Source organism: Prionailurus bengalensis, chromosome B4 (assembly GCF_016509475.1).
Source record: "Prionailurus bengalensis isolate Pbe53 chromosome B4, Fcat_Pben_1.1_paternal_pri, whole genome shotgun sequence".
Classification (NCBI taxonomy): Eukaryota; Metazoa; Chordata; class Mammalia; order Carnivora; family Felidae; genus Prionailurus; species Prionailurus bengalensis.
The window spans coordinates 76,415,812-76,432,208 of NC_057358.1; the positions used below are offsets into that span (position 1 = coordinate 76,415,812).

Below are 16,397 nucleotides of genomic sequence, written 5' to 3' on the forward strand. Positions count from 1 at the left end.
CTGCCCACTGACCAGACCCTGGTGACAGAAACATGGATGGACCCTTTGGTATCAGCTTGCGAGAGGTGGAGCCCAGAGTCAAACCCACCGCGCCAAACTCTTTCCCGGAAAGGAAATAGGATAAATATCCCGCAGGCAAACAATTCTGTTCTAACAAGGAAATGAGGTCATACATCAGGTTCAAACAGAGAAAGGGGCTTGAAAACCCCAGAAATAAAAAGTTAGAAGGATGTAGGACTTTTATAAGCCCTCTCGGCAAGAGGCAGATTAGCAGCATGGCAATATCATACTTAAGCCCATAGAAGTAGAAGGGACAGTGGGATAGGACTTGTAAGTAGAAGGTGGAAGAAAACCCAAGATCTCTGACTTGACCCTTCTAGAAATCTTGTTAATTTCTTCGACAACATCAACCAAGGGAAACAAGAGGGAGAGAGGCCAGACTGACGGAGGCGTAGGAAGACTAGAGAGCTAAGGACGGAGGTGGTCTGACCCAACCTCCTAATCTTCCATAGGGAAGGAAAACCAAAGCCCAGAGAAAGGATGGAAGTTTCCCACAAAACCAGACTCCATGGCTAAGACTCTTGACTTGCAGTCTAGTGCTCTCAAGCCCTGTCCATTAGGACTGATCCATCGGCCAAAAAGGGAGGAGGGGATTAAAGTCCTGCCGGAAGAAAGGAAAGCTTCATACTCAGAAGCGAACCACTCCCATCAGGCTCCATCACTTCTCAGCCTTGGAAAAACCATTGAACATCTCAGAGCCTTGGCATCTTCATCTCTGAAATGAGGCTTGGTGGGGGGAGGTGGTTAGGGACCAGGAGGCTGGTGGCATGGTAGGTGTTTATTTTAATGGAGGGAGTTCTACCACTCTCTGGAGCATTCAGGGGCTGGAGACACTGGTGGAAGGAGCTAGTATAAAGGGAGGCCCTGACATCCTCCTCACCCTAAACTTCCTTGGGCTGGCCAGAGCACAGGAAGGAACCAGTGGTTTAACCAACTTGTGAATGGGCCCAGCTCTACTCCCTGCCAGACACCCCTGTGACCTTGGCTCTGCAAGCCTGTGGTGCAGACCATGTGTTCACCACAGGGCCCCCACCCCCAAGATGAACTGTTCAGAATCCCAGTCACAAGGCCTGGGGTGCTGACGGTGCGTGCTGCCAGGTGGTCTTCAGACTGTATTTCGTGGGGAGAGGGGAAGTGTAAGCTAGGTCAGGTGGGCACTCTAGACAAGTCACCCCACGTCTTACAAGATAGGCAAGAAGGAGGCCTTCCTGGGCCCAACTTGGCTGGCCAATGTGATGCTCTGGCTGCCACCTGCCCCACCCTCAGGTAACGCCCAGCTCCACGTCCAACAGGAAATCTAAAGGCTAGGGGGCCACAGCTGCCCCATGGCCTTTTCCTGCCATGTGGAGAGTACAAAATAACTCCCTGAAGCCTAGGCCCTTCCACACAGCCTCATTCCCGGCCTTCCCTTCCCATATGGAGAATTTCAGAGTGAGGGGAACCTGAGGTGGAAATCTGAGGTAGAAATAGGGGCAAGAAGATTGGTGGGGGGGTGGGGGGTAAAGCCCAACGTCTGAGGAGAGATAAGGTGGCAACAGTTGGAGAACCAGCTGTGCTTCACTTCCTGGCAACAGAAGGCTATAGACACTTAACCCCGTCGACACTTCGGCCCCTGAAGCTCAGTTTGTACGTCCTATCCCACCCAGTATGTACAGGAGTTTGAGTGCATGCCCATAGCCTCCCTTGCCGCAAGCTGCCCAGCCTTCTGCCCAACCCAAGGAATCCCCCTGACCCCAGGGACCACTCTAGGCCTGTGGGGGGCGGGGGGGGGGCTGCCTCACAGGAGCACCTGAGGGAAAGTCTACGTCCCTGGGGTCCCTCATCCTGCTGCCCATGCAGCCTCCACCCACCTGTCCATCCCCGAGTCCTCCCATAGAAAAAGCAGAGTCCAGGGCAGGGAGGGGCCTCCACATTTTATTAGGAATAGGGCAGAAGCAGAGGCTGGAAGCAGAGCAGCCGAGTTCTTAACGACAGATAAATTAACCGCAGTGCGGGGATGGGGGATGGGGACCGGGCCAGGCGCTTTAATATAAAAAAACAACAAAAAGACAGACAGACCCCAGAGACATGGGGCGGGGGAGGGCAGCACCATCCAGACAGCAGGGAGGACCAGGGCAGAGAGAGAAGGCAACTTGACCCTTCGCCCCCAAACTCCACCAGCACGGGGACTCTGGGCTGGCCCCGCGGGGCTCCAGGGCAGGGAGCAGCCAGGTTGGGCAGAGACGGCACAGCTGGCGGGCAGGAAGCCCAGCACCACAAGATGGCTCAGCCTGAAGGGGGAGCTGGGGGCTGGGACACAGCCACCTTGAACCCCCGGTCCCTCAGAGAAGAGCCTTACTCCAGGTGAGAGAAGGGACCAAGGGTGGGGTCTCTCCCTGAGCTGAGAGCGGTCATCCCCTCCACAGCAGCAGTGGGCAGTGGGGTGTGTCAGGGACCCCCTTCATCTTCTTTTCCATCTGCCTCCTTGGTCCCTGCAGGGAGGGGCCCCACTGGCCCCGAGGGATGGGGCGCCAGGAGAGCTGGTCCAGTCGGTGGTCTCCAACTCCAGAGAGGGACCGTAGTGCGGTGCAGCCCCTCAGCCCTGACTCCCACAGGAGGAGAGCGAGTCGTAGAGGGAGTCACTGAGAGACTCTGAGGTCTCCAGACCTGGGGGGCCCCCACTGGCCACTCTCCCTTCCTCGCCCATGTCCGATGTGCTGGGCGTGCGGCTACCTCCAAACGTCGGGCCCTGGGGTGCAGGGGCTGGACGGCTGGGCTCCAGGTTCTGCTTCCGGTCCATGGGCAGGGCCTGGGAAAGGAAGGGAAGCTCAGGAGGAAGTCCCTCTGCCTCCTGGTCCAGTCCAAGGGGTGCTGGGCTCTGCCCACTGATGGGGTGCTGCAGGTGGGGCTCACCGTGGTGGGGCACATTTCAGAGGAAGCGGGCTAGAGACACCACTTAGCGTGGTCTGCCAGGGTTCTGGGGAGGGAAGTAAACCCTTTCTCCAAGAAGGGTGTGAGAAGGGGCAGGTGGGTGGGCTGCCCAGAGGGGCATCCAATGCGGCTGACCCTTCATCCGCTTCCAAGACAGGGCTGTACCTCACTGCAGGGACTGGTTTCCCCACATCATCCCTCCTGCCCTCCAGGCCCGTCCCCCTTTTCCTTTTGGCCATGCTTACCATGGGGGTCCTGGGCAGCCCCTCCAATTGTCGGGATGGGCACAGGAAAGGGTCAGTGGAGCTGCCGGCTGCCCTCGCATTGGGGAAGGTCCAGTTCTTAGCCAGCTGGACAGGAGGGGGAGGGCCTGGGTCCTCACACGGATCTGCATGGGAACAAAGGGAAGGTGGATGGTGGCGCGTAAAGCTCCAGGGATGGCCCACCCTTCTACCCAGACACTCACCGTCAGGACAGGCCTGATGGCCCCGGTGGCCCGGAGCAGCAGTGAGCAGAGCGGGGAAGGCTGGCATGCTAGGGTGCCGCCCGCTCACCAGCAGTTCCTCTATGCCCGGCACCTCACGCTCCAGCGTGTGGGCGCGGCGGGGGACTTTGGTAAGGGGCGGGGGCCGAGCTGGGGGGACTCCGGGTGGGGGATCCAGCCGTGGTGGCTTTGTCTTGGGAAGATTCTTGCTGGGGGTCCCATTGCTGCCATGGTCTGGGGGTGGAAAGGTCCCAATGCCACTGTCCAGGGTTCGAGTCAAGGAGCCACAGGCTGGGGAGGGGAGGGTAAGTCAAGGACGTGAGGCTGTGGGCTCAGCCCCTCTGCCTTCTTCTGGCGTCCTGCCCCAGCCCAGGCTCCCCACCTGGGCAGGGCCCCTCCTGGCCCAACGGGCCGTCATCCCTGCCAGCCCTCCCCCCACCTCCCCTGTGCTTGGAGAAACACGTGTGGACGGCAGGCCAGGTACCCCAAAGGCAGGGAGGGGTTTAGTTCTGCGCAGCCCCGGTGCCTATCTGGTGCTTGGCACCACGACGGCACTCCGGGCCTGGCACCTGCTACAGTGACAGGACAGGAGTAAAGTGGGCAGGGGGCGAGGAAGAGGTCCCATCCTTGGCCCCTGACCCTGCTGACCTGTGAAGTGTGAGGTGGGCACTGGCTCAGCCAGGCTGTCCTCGGAGGGCATCTCTTCCCGCCTTCCCGGCTCGCTGCTCGGCTGTGCGGTACAGGAGACCTCAGAACCCAGTCCTCCCACCCTCACCCACAGCCCTCCCCAAGTTCTGCCGCTGGGACCCCTGAATTGTGGGTCCTAGTGTCTGCAGTCCACCAGCATGCAGCGACCATGAGTACATCCAGCAGCTTCCAGGCCCCAGGGACGGGGAACCCTCTAGGCCCAATACCTAGCCCCTCTCCCAAGAACCTACCTTTCCAGGAGGCTTTCCGCAGCCCTGAAGAGGCCCCACCAGGCCATTTCGGGGCCCACAGGCTGGCCAGGGGTTCTTGGGGTCAGAGGACACTGGCTGGAAATCGCCATACTCTGGTTTGGGCTCCCGCCAGTTCTTGGGGGGCAGCTCCTTGCCATCCACCCTACAGGCAGCAGTGCAGACGGAGATAAAGGGAAGCTTGGGTCTACCCAGACATGCTGACCTCACTCCCTCCAATGGTGCCGGGCCTAGTGAAATACCCACTGACCCCTGCCCCTGGGATTGGGGACATATCCCTGGTGGTTGCCTCCATCAACTCCTCCTGATGCTGGGCACAGGCGGAGACCCTGGGGAAAACCTCAGAGAAACAGCAGGGGCAGGGGACACGAGACGACTTCCCCAAAGTTACACAAGGCTGAGCCTAGAGACCTCTCGACACTGTTTGCTAATAGATGGCAGACTGGTCACTTCCTGGTCCATACAGGACACATCTTGCCAGCCCCAGATGAACTTGAGCACACTTGCTGTCCAAACTGCACCCTACCTGGCACCCAACCCCTATGGACATTCTGCCTCATCTGGCCCAGACGGAGCAATCCCAAGATGGGGTGGCCCCTTCTCTGAACCACAGCTCCTGCTGCTGAGTCTGTGGCAGGTGCCAATGGGCAAGATGGGAAGGGGACCCTCTTTGTTCTATAGGATAGAAAATCCCAGAGTAAGGCCTTTATCAGCCCACGGTTAGGAACTAGCAGCCCCTTTAACTACCACACGCAGGCAGCATTGGAGACAAATCTAGGGAAATGTGGACTGTGAACCCCTCTTAAATGGGCCCAGCGTGTCCCACATCAGACAGCCAGAGAGAAGGGGAGTGGGGGCACAAACCCCAGGCTTCTGATTCAAGACCTCATCTTTCCTCTGGGCCAGACCATGAACTCCCAGACACTTCGGCGGCATTTTACTTGACCTCCTACCCTTTTTGCTCTCAGGAAAAGCAGTCGCAACCCCAGGTGTGCCCATGGAAAAGCGCCCCCAGCCACTGAGCACCTGCTGACTGGTCCCAGGCCCTCACCTGTTGAGCAGCTGCTGCATGAAGGTGTCTGCGCCCTGGTACATGCCAGCCAGCTGGCCCTGCACCTGCCCCAGCCCTGTACTTGGTCCTGGCGCTGGCCCTCCGGCCCGGGGCCGGGCCCTACTGCTCAGGTAGGCCTTCTCCTCCTCCAGTGCCCGGCGTAGGTCTTCCGCCTTAGCCATCAACTTGGAGATGTTGAGACTCTCCGCCTCCAGCTTCCGGGCTTCCATCTTGACTTCCTTCCGGAGTGGGGAGCCCCCACTGGCCCCATCCTTGCTCTTGGCGGTCTCTGTGCGGCGGTTCAGCGCTGGCAGCTTGCTCTTCTTAAGGCCAAACCAGCTGGCGATGCTGCTGGTGTTGCGGTGCTTGGCCTCAGCGCCTGGCGCCCGCTCCTGGCCCTGGAGCCGCAGCACATTCTCCTCGATGCCCTTCATTACCTTCTCCTCGATGGCGGAGTGTGGGGCCCGCCCCTCAGGGCCTTGGCTTGGGTCAGCAGGGCTGGGCGCGGGGGACGTAGGCTGGGCGGTAGTGCTGCCACACTCTGCCCAAGGTGGGCCCTTGCTCTTGTCAGGCTTGGGGGGCTCCTTGGTAGTTGGTGGGGCCAGAGGTCGGGGTACCACCTTGGTGGGTGACTTGGAAGGCAGCTTTGTAGGGCTGCCATGGGGGCTCTTATTGGGCTTGCCAAGGCTGGGGGCTGAGGTTGGCACTTTGGCAGGGGCACGGGGTACCTGGGGGCACAGGGCCCCTGCCAACCGGCTCTTGGCCAACTCCACTTTGGTGAGGCAGCTCCTTGGTGAGACAGGCTCCAGGTCCACCCGGGCCCCCATGGAGTGGGAGGAGTAGACTCGGGCCCCAGGGTCCCCCAGGAGCCCAGGTTCTTGCTGCTTCAGGCTGTTTGTGCCTAAGGCCACTGCCCCCCGCAAGGCCCCCTTGGCATCTGGCCCCTCGGGAGGCCTGGGGGCGGGGGGTGCCATGTCTCCAGTGCTCTCCCCTGACCTCCCTGCTCCCCGGGACTTCTCAGTGCCAGGTCTGGCTGGCACCCCATTTTTCTCTGGCCCCTCAGGGCCAGTCTTCAGTTTCCCTAGGACTGCCAGTCTGTCCCGCAGAGGTGTGTAGCCAGGATCCCCAGGTCGCCGCCCTGCCCCCTGGCTGGGCTTCTTGGATGAGCTGCCTGGGGTCCTGCGGCCAGGATGGGGAGACTCTGAGCCTGCTTTGTCCAAACTCTTCTCCTGGGCACTCCCATAGGAGCAGGATTCTGGGAGGCAAGGGCTGGGAGGAGCTCCAGGACTTCTGAGGACCTCAGGGGCCCGTGGCACCTCTAGAGTTAATTGTGGGTAGGTGGGTACCTGCAGTGGGGAAGGAGGTGGCTCTGGGGAAGGCCCCCTAAAGGTGCTCCGGGAAAGGTCCAGGATGTTCTCATAGCAGGGAGATACCACAGGTCCCGGGGACAGCGTGGTGGACAAAGCTGGCTGGGGAGGTCTCAACTGTGCAGAGTCCAGGGCTGTGGAGCAGGGTGAAGGACTGGTAGGCAGGGCCTGTGCCCCCTCCGGGGACAGCTCTCCTCCACCCAGACCCCTGCGGGCCAGCAATGGGGAGGGGCTGCCGTCTGAGCCGCTGTTTCGACAGGGAATTCGGGAGTTCCGGGGAAGCTGGGGGCTGAGCTGGGGGCCTCCTGGGCTGGGCACCTTCTCCGAGGCTGGAGGCAACTTTAGAAACTTGAGACCTCTGGCTGGAGAGGGCAGAAGGGGTCCCTGGGCTTCCCCAGGAGAAGGGGGGCCAATTTGGAGCTTGCTTTTCACCTGAGATGAGGAGTAGGGGTGGCCAGGCCGAGAGCCCAGGGGGGCATCACCTGCACCCATGAACATGCTGAGGAAGGGGAGGGGCCCCTGGCCCTCTGAGGTAGCACCAAAGCCCGGCCTGTGGGCCTCTGGGGTACCCCCACCCCAAGCTGACTTGGGGAGGCCTTTGGACTTGGACAGCTGTGGGGGCTCCTGGTCTGGGGAAGATGGCTGCCCAGGACCTGGTTGGTCCCCACTGAGTGGGCCTGCAGCCCCGGCCAAGAAGGCCTGTAGGTAAGACTCTGTGTCCTCAAGGAGCTGGCCCAAGTTCAGCTGTTTGCGGGCTAGGGCCCCAAGCAGGGTGTCAGGGCTGGGTGCCTCGTTGGGGTCACCTGCCTCATCAGAGGAGGAAGAGGAACTGCTGCCTGGGGCACAGGGAGGCCCAGAGCCAGTGCCTTGGGCCTGGGAGGAGACTCTACTAGGGCCCCAGGGCCGCCCAGCACCCTCTTCCTCCCCTGGGCCCCCCAAGAGGCGCTCCCAGTGTAGCAGGCCTCCCAGGCTACCAGGGCCTAGTAGCAAGTAGGGGGCCCAGGATGAGGGTTCAGGCTGGGGTGGGCCACACAGCTCGCCGTTGATGGGCTCTGGGGAGCCAGGACCCTCGCTTGGAGGCCGCCAGGGAGTGGCAGGTGAGCAAAGAAGCAAGGGGTCCGTCTCTTCCAGGGCTCTCAGCACCTCCAGGATCTGGGCTTTCTTTCGAAGGAAAGGGGACAGGGCATCCAGCGCTGGGGGCGGGGCGGCTGGGGGTCCTGGGCCTCCTGGCCGCAGCTGCTGCTCCCAACACACCTTCAGGGAGAAACGGCATGATGAGGAGGCCATGTGCAGGCCCAGGACCTGAGCTGGGAGTAACTGACTATGTCAGGGACAGAGCTGGCCTGGTTTTGTCTGAGTCGCAAAAGGAATTACTAGCTTCTCAGATGGGACAGCTCAGCTTCCTCCAGAGTCACTGAGCCCCGGTTACCCCAACTCTTCTTCCTGGTGTCCTTGGGGTTGGGTGGGTACCCCACCTCCCTTCCTGGTGATCCCAGCACCCCCCTCCTCCACCACTTCCCACCACTGCTGGGGTCAGCAGGGCTGACACCCTTACAACCCTGATTATCTAGGTTTGCCCCAGGGGAGGGAGGCCTGTTTTGCAGGCTCCAGAAAGAACACACAGAAACTATAGAAGGGGATGTGTTGGGGCCGAGTCCTCAGTCAGTAACTGCAGGCAAGCCCAGGCCTTCTCAGGTCAGACAGCTGACCTGATCCCTGTGGAGAAGGCAACTGGGATAATTCTACTGCAAGCCCTTCCCTGTTTCTGCCCGGCTCCTTCTTGGACCCAGTCCACCTGGTGTCATGGTTAACTAGATAAGGCTCTGGGGCCAGACTGTGTAGGTTCAGGTCCCAGGTCTGCTGCTTCACTAGTCATATGAACTTCAGCAAGTTTCTTAACCTCTAAGCTTCACTGCATCACCTATGAAAGGGGATGGTCCCTATGATTAACCTTATAAAATAAACGAGACCAGGGATGCAAAAGAATAAGTCCATAATAGTTCTAGACTTGAATAAATAAGTATGTATACAATTATAAATGTATGCCAACGGGCACCTAGGTGACTCAGCTGGTTAAGCATCTGACTTCAGCTCAGGTAATGACCTTGTGGTTCACAAGTTCGAGCCCTGTGTCAGGCTCCGTGCTGACAGCTCAGAGCCCGGAACCTGCTTCGGATTCTGTGTCTCCCTCGCTCTCTGCCCCTCCCCCACTCACATTCTGTTTCTATCTCAAAAATGAATAAACATTAAAAAAATTATAAACGTATGCCAAAAATTATTTGAAAAAAAAAAAAAAAGATAAATGACATCCAGGTGTTCAGCACAGTGCCCGGCATAGGGTAAAAGCTCAGGAAATGTTTAACTACAAGTCTTACTAACACCTAACTAACTTTGCTTGCAAGGCTAGCGACTGGCAGTGGGATTTTGTTCTTAGTATAAGGCTGACTGCTGAGGGCTCATATCTGTGCCCCAGGAAGCAGCCCTTCCCCTGAAACTCCTTAGGAAACAGCAATGGAGTACCCACTGAAGAGTCTGCAGCCAGCGAAGCCCTTGACCATTGTGCCCGGATCTCCTACCTCTCTCTGTCCAGTACAGTGCCCCAGAGGCAGCGAGGTGGTCGGTCCCTCGACAGAGCTCAAGGAGGGAGAGGCTGGTGGTTCTGATGGAGGCTGGAGTGGGGTAAGTGGGATCTGCAGGGAGAGGCAGAGTTAGCATAGGGCCTTGTCTGTCCCAGGTCCTTACCCCCTCACGAAGTTAGGACTTCCCATCCCGGGTAGGAGAACATTCTTCCAAGTCTGCTCCTTCAGGGATGTCTCTCGACCTACAGTGTGGCTTTCACCACTGTCCCTATCACTTGGTCAGAGGAGCCTTGGGAGACGATGCACAGATAGAATGAAGAAGTGTGAGGCCCGGTGGCAGGGAGACGGGACTACTCTGGGGCTGTGGAGAAACCACAGGCAGTGGCAATGGCAATGGCAATGGCAGGCCTAACCTGTGTGCCCATGGAGGCCCCAGGACCACTCTGCTTTTCTGCAGGACCTCCTCCCTGATTACAGAGAGGGCCAGCCTCGAAGCCCCTTTCCTGTTCTGACTGCCTGTGACCCTAGCATCACAGGGATGGCTAAGACTAATGGAAAAGCATTTGTCACTGGGTCCTAGAAAAGAGATGGCAGGAGTTATCATCTCTGTCCCCACCGACTGGTCTCTGAGGAGGACAAAGGTACTACTTAATCACAGGTTACTTCTCTCTCAGTCCCTGAAAATGTCATTTCCATCCCCTAGGCATCTCCACTAGACAGGAGGCAGCTTAAAACTCCCGCTTCTGTGGCGTCTCTGCTTCCCCTCTGGCCGGCCGGCTCCGGCCCAGATCCTTACTGCTGTGGCCTGGATGCTGCTTAGCATTTGTCTCCCTGACCCGGTTTGGTGCCTTTACAAATCTCTGACACACGAGGTAGCCTACAGTATTTTCTTCTTTTTCATCCAAAGCATCTTTGTGCTCAAAGCCTCCGATTCCTGCCCACTGCCTAGGAAGACGAGTCTGGACTCCTCTGCCGGCATCCTGGGCCGGGCCTGCAGGACCTTCCCCGATGCCACCTCTGGTTCTCACTCGCTGCTCCTTCATACAGCCTTTGTTCCGGCCCAGCTGAACAGCTGCTGCCGCCTAGGCTTCCCTGTGCTTCCTTCTACAGGGTATCCCTTCTCTCAACCCCAACTGTGCTTTTTTTTAAATCTCCTGTCCAGCAAGGCCCGGGTCCCATGTTACCTCCTTGAGGTCCCTTCTCTGCTGGCCTCTCTCCCCTCTGGGCTCCTGGACAGTACTGTCACACTCTGCTCTGTACTAAGGCTGTCTGTAAGCAGTCCCAGCCTTCAGGGTTTATGTGCTCTGCACAGGCCACACCCCTGTCCAGTTCCATACATGTGTCGGCAAAGGAGCTGCTCACAGCAAGAGCTTAATTAACATCTGCTCAGTGGAGCTTTCATGCTAGCAAAGCACAACTTGAGAGTGACACTGATAATGAAAAAGAGCTGCTGATTATTGACTACCACTATGGGCCAAACGCTATATATTATCTTATTTCATCCTTACGACGACGTGCAGTGTGGGTATCTCGAACCTCATTTATAAGACAAAAACTGGGGTTCGGAAAGTTAAGTAATTTGCCCAGGGTCACATAACTAAGAATTAGCTAAGTCAGGGACCCAATCCAAGTGTTTCTGAGGCCAAGGTTCATGCTCTTTCCATTATGTCATGTTACCGCTGGGGGAGATAGATCTATTGCCCCAAACCCCAAGAGGCCCCAGATTTGATTTAAGGAATCAGTGACTTAAGGATGACCTACACCTCTGTTATCACTGGTCACCGAGAAAAGTGTGGACAGGGTGAGCTTGGCCAGTGTGGTTTGGGTTCTAGGATCCCAGGGTGGGCTCTAGAGCAGGGACAGAGGCTCATAAAAGACCATGGTGATGAAAAGCCTCTGCCAGGGACCAGGCTTCTCAAGGAGCCGTGGGGCATCGTGCTCAGGATGTGGGGGGGCAAGGGCTGCCCGGTGTGCATCAGACAGATACACACAGAAGGTGTTTCTCTCCTTGTCAAGGTTGGGGGTTGGCTAGAGGTGTGCTGGCTGACCTCACACCTGATGCTCACCTCGGGTCCCTGGAGCTGCTCCTGATCTTCCCAGTCCCATGTCTCACCCCGGCCTTGGGGCTACTGACAGACCGACCCCGAAGGACATCTTAACTGAGTTCAGGATTCACCCCTAGTAGCCTTCTGCTTTTCCCGGGTAAGCCAGGTGCCAGGGCTAGAATCAGGGACTAACAGTTGAGGACATGCCTGTGTGTCAGCGGGCGAGCACTCACAACTAGGCATGCGCACAGAATGACCCGGCTGAAGTGCCTTTCCTGACCTCTCTGTGACACTAAGCACGGGGCGCCTTACACCCAGCCCCACCCCTGCCCCTGGCCAAGAAGCAGCAAAGCAGTGGCCAAAGGGGCCCCCTGGGAGCTTGAAATCACTGCATTTTCAGCCTCCACCCATCTCCCCACATAGGGCAGGAACAAGCAAGAAGCTTGTCTGTCAATAAGAAAGGATGCCATCCAATTGGGCGAGGAGCACCCGGGAGGCTGGGGAAAGCCAAGCATGAAGGGACTCAGGGAGTCTCTCCATGTCCCCATCTAAGGCTCAGATCTATCAGGCCAGATGGGCCTTTCCCAGACGGCCACAGCCCCCAGAATGGAGGGGAATGGCTGTGGCCTGCTTCTTCAGGTGCTGGGAGAAAAGAAGGTGATGATGGTAGGGCTGGGAGAGGCAGGAGCTGAGGTAGGAGGAGGGAAGGAGAATTGCTTGTGCCCACCTGGGGGAGGGAGCCTGTCGTCAGCTGGAGCTTCTGCTGGAACAGGGCGCTGAGCATCTGGTTCTGCCGTTCCAGGTCAAACACCCTCTTCTTCAGCTTGATGCACTCCTCCCGCAGGTCCTGCCACCGCCCAAGGAGGCCAGGGGAGGGTGGCGGGGAGAGGGCGAGTGGTATGAGCTCAGTCTCCTTCATCAGAGTGCCAGTACTCCTGCTGGGCATGCCCTGCCCCCACGGCCCCCTTCTATGGAGATCTGAGCCTGCCTGCCTATGTGTATAGCTGTCACATTGTCTGGGGATGGTAAACTCCCTAAAGTTTACCACCCATGGTGGGAGGTAAATCCTATTCCCTTTGGCATCCTTCCCATCCCTGGAGCCAACCCCCTGCCTCTTAGAAACCACACATCAAAGAAAGGCCCATATAAGGCAGAGGAAGACCTGGGGGTCAGAGTGGCTCATAAGTCAAGAAGTTCCCACAGTACTTGAGTAAATATTTAGGTGACACCTTGTGCTCACAATATTAACACTGCTGTCAGGGCCATCACAATCTGGAGAAAACAGCTCGGGCCAGGATAAGGGAAAGAGTCAAGCCCAAATCAAAGTTACCATAGCTCAGAGACCTGGCCTTACCTAGCCCTCCTCTGCCTCCAGGTAGAACAGTATGGACCTGTCTGAGGTGGGGAGAGGGGGCTTTGTTGGAGGGTCAATAGGCCATTTCCACCAAGCTCCCTCCTCTAGCCCCTATCTGAGTAGGCTCAGGGGTCCCCAGGAAGGACTTCCCCTGCTGGACCCAGGGTCTCTCCCCAGGGCGTCTGGGCTTAGGGGTAAGAATGTCTCCCATGGCTGCTTACCTTTTGGTTTAGCAGCGCCTGTACCACGTGGTTGGCAACCTGGGGACAGAAAGCCCAATGCAGAGCCATCAGCCCATGAACCTCTGCCTGGAGCATTGACAACCCGTGCTCCCCCCGCCTCCCGATGTCCCCCAGCATCAGTCCCAATGGAGACACGACAGACCTCATCTAGACAGCGCTCATAGGTCTCCCGCTGGTTTTCATTGGCCTGGGCAAGCGCCGAGTTCTCTGCCTACGGGAGGAAGAGGGCAAAAAAGGGCTATGGGATCATTTGTCTGCCAGGGAAAATTCCTTTTGGAGGAAAGAGAGACATGGAGACTACTAGCTACACCCCTGCCCCAGTTCTTGGCTCTGACTGGATTCTACCATGGGGAGGCCTACAGAGGCAGACCATAGGCATCAGGAAGGCAGAGCTAAGATGGCTGGGTTTCTGTAAACCCCAACCTCAGTCAGTGAGGTTGGAGGGGCCAGGGAGATACAGTGGCCAGGAGGACTTAAGCTGGGAGGTGTCAAAAGTAATACTTGGGGTGCCTGGGTGGCTCAGTTGGTTGAGCGTCTGACTCTTGATTTTGGCTCAGGTCATGATCTCATGGTTCATGGAGTTTGAGCCTCACGTCGGGTTTTGCACTTATAGCATGGAGCCTGCTTGGAATTCTCCCTCTCCCTCTCTCTCTGCCTCTCTCCTGCTTGCGTGCTCTTTCTCTCTCTGAGAATAAATGAACTTAAAAAAAAAAAAGTAATCCTTATTTCCCCGGGGAGAGGGCAGAGGAGGCTGGAGAGAGGAGGGCAGGTTCTTAAGAACATGGCAAAGAGGGGTGCCTGGGGTGGCTCAGTCAGTTGAGCGTCTGACTTCAGTTTGTGAGCTGGAGTCCTGCATCAGGCTCGCTGCTGTCAGCAAGAAGCCCATTTCCCATCTTCTGTTCCCCTCTCTCTCTGCCCCTCCTCTGCTCACGCTCCCTCTCTCAAAAATAAATAAACATTAAAAAAAAAAAAAAAAAAAAAGAATTGGCAAAAAGCCCAGTTTAGGGATCCGTGTCCTTGTCGTTCAACTCCTGAGCCCTAGGTCATCTAAATCCTTCTTCCTGTGGGCTCTGCGACCATGCCTTTCCGAGATCAGCACGGGCATAAAAGTGGGGAAGAAAGGGGTAAAGACGAGAGATGTGTGGGGGTTGGGATAGGCCCACCCCTGTGCATGCCTCCTGTTCCAAGCTGGCCCCAGGTTGGAGAGTTCAGAGCAAAGAAAGGGCTTCTCAGAGGAGCTCTGCTCCAGCCTGGCGAGGCAGGCTGAGAGGAAGGGCCACCACATCCACAAAGCCCACCCAAGCTCCCCAGGGTCCTGGCCAGCACTGCCGCCCCCATGCCGCCCGGTGCCCCACCTCCAGCTCCCGCAGCCGGTGCAGGAGCTCCTGGCAGGTGCCCGTCTCTGTGCCGCCGTCACCACCCTCTCCCGGCCTCGGCTTTCCAGGACTCGTGGCTGGCTGCTCCATGGCCTCCGACATCGGGCCCTGGGAACAAGTGAAGGAAGCCCTGGCGGCTCCTCCAGGGCACAGGGAGGAGGTGAGTGGAGGAGGAGGACAAAGACAAAACTTGTCAGTATTCTTGGAGTTTAGTGTGACCGATGTGCCATGGATACTGTAACAACTCAGGGTCTGACTCAGGCTCTTCTGGTCACGGGACAGACGGACGCACAGACACACTCTTCCCATTTTAAGAACGGGGACCACTGTTTTATAGCCCCTGCAACTGCGCTCAGCTCGGCCTACCACAGGTCACACAGATGTTGGCCAACTGCCAAGAGACCGGGATTCTCGGCTGAGATGGGCCTCGAACTGTATCTTCCTGGGCACGGTGGTGGGAGGTGGCCTGCAAGCCTCACAAGCTCCCTGCTCCCCGAGAGGCCCCACTGCGCATGCCCTTCCCTCTGCAGGGTCTCCTGACCCCTCCCTGCTTTCCATTTGGCCAGCTCCTTTCTACTCATACTTCAGGGCCCCCACTCCAAGGCCGGGCTGGGCACCCTTCCTACACAGTTCTGTAACCGCCTCCCCGAGACTGTCAACCCCGTGAGGGCAGGGGCTCTACATTCACTTTACTGCCCAGGCCCCCACTTGTTGGTGTGAAAGCTGGCATGTAAGAGACAGACTGATGACTACACAGATGAGTTTGTCACTGCCTAAACACAATACAGCCAGGGTTCTGTCCCGTGTCGTGTTATGTGCCTCACCCACTCCCAGCTACTGCCATGGTTACTGGCTTTAGCTGATGAGTCTTCATCTGCCCTTTGAGTTTCAATTTCTCTGCTAGAGGAATGTACTCATTTCTTTCTTTTGCACCCATATTGTAGAAATTTCCAGTAGATGGGAAACCCTTCCTAAAAGTGTGGGGGCCCCCAGTCCACCACTGACTACTGGCCTCTTTGACCCCCCTGCAGAGCTGAGTTTAGCACTTTCAGCCCAAGGAAGAGAGGAAGGAGTCCTCTAACAGCTCACCAACCCCACATCTGATTGGTCCCCCCCACCCATCCTCTGCTGTAGGGCACTGGGGATGCCTCTCCTGCCCCCCATCTTCCTCCTCCAGTCCCCCCAGCAGCATGCACAGGCTCAAAGCCCCTCACCTGTCTCTGCCTCCTCACCCAGGCTGGCACACACTCTAGAAGCCAAAATGGTCACCTCGGCTGTTGAGAAAGAGGGAGACGATGTTAGCCATGCAAGCCACAAGCATTTATTTGGCTCCTGCTGTGTACCAGGCACTGGGCCATAGGGGTGAACAAGCCAGAGAGAGCTCTGCCTTTATGAAGCTTCCATTCCACTAGGAGAGGCACATAATATACAGATAAACCAATGAACGCACATCGGGTCCCAACAAGGCACTGACAGGTGACACCGAAGCAGAGACGTCAGTGGAGTCCAGAGGAAACCCTGGAATGGGAAGAGCATTCCAGACACGGAAAAGAGTCAGCGTGAAGGTCCCCGGCTTTCAGCCAGAAATCACTCAGATGAGAAATAGGAGTGAACAGCAACACAGGACGCTTTGGGGCCCTTCCACAACACACATCGTCTTCTTTAATCCCCACAGCCACAAAAGGAATTGAATGTTACTGTCAACACCCGTATTCGAGCTAAGGAAACCAAAGGGCAGGAGTTACGCTCACATACACCGCGTGTACCCTGTGTGCTGAGCAGTGTGTTGGCACTTTCTCATGCACTCCTACATCTGATTCTCCTAACAACTTTATGGGGAGCGGGGGTACCGGCCTGGGTTGAGGAAGCAGTTACTGGAGGCAAAGGATGCTTCCCAAGACATACACGCCGGTTCACAACGCACACTGGACAGGCCTCCTTTTCCTCCTTCCCACGAGGCCTCTCTGTACACA

General features: G+C 57.5%; 1 protein-coding gene across 10 annotated transcripts in view; it reads right to left on the bottom strand.

Annotated features, from left to right (window-relative positions):
• Positions 1–1,953: 1,953 nt before the first annotated feature.
• The window catches only part of NCKAP5L (NCK associated protein 5 like), a 32,376-nt gene continuing 17,932 nt past the window's right edge, over positions 1,954–16,397 (bottom strand). For 3 of the 10 annotated variants that reach the window (XM_043563828.1, XM_043563830.1, XM_043563832.1), the window contains 11 exons: positions 15,639–15,698; positions 14,404–14,532; positions 13,191–13,259; positions 13,028–13,066; positions 12,180–12,299; positions 9,405–9,518; positions 5,462–8,082; positions 4,393–4,555; positions 4,103–4,184; positions 3,216–3,745; positions 1,954–2,848 (listed from right to left, as the gene is read on the bottom strand). In XM_043563828.1, coding sequence (XP_043419763.1) covers positions 2,636–2,848; positions 3,216–3,745; positions 4,103–4,184; positions 4,393–4,555; positions 5,462–8,082; positions 9,405–9,518; positions 12,180–12,299; positions 13,028–13,066; positions 13,191–13,259; positions 14,404–14,526 — 4,074 coding nt within the window. In that variant the 5' untranslated portion in view covers positions 14,527–14,532; positions 15,639–15,698 and the 3' untranslated portion in view covers positions 1,954–2,635. Of the gene's footprint in view, positions 2,849–3,215; positions 3,746–4,102; positions 4,185–4,392; positions 4,556–5,461; positions 8,083–9,404; positions 9,519–12,179; positions 12,300–13,027; positions 13,067–13,190; positions 13,260–14,403; positions 15,559–15,638; positions 15,699–16,397 lie in introns of those variants that run through there. The other 7 variants (XM_043563827.1, XM_043563824.1, XM_043563829.1 and 4 more) reach the window with 4 other exon arrangements.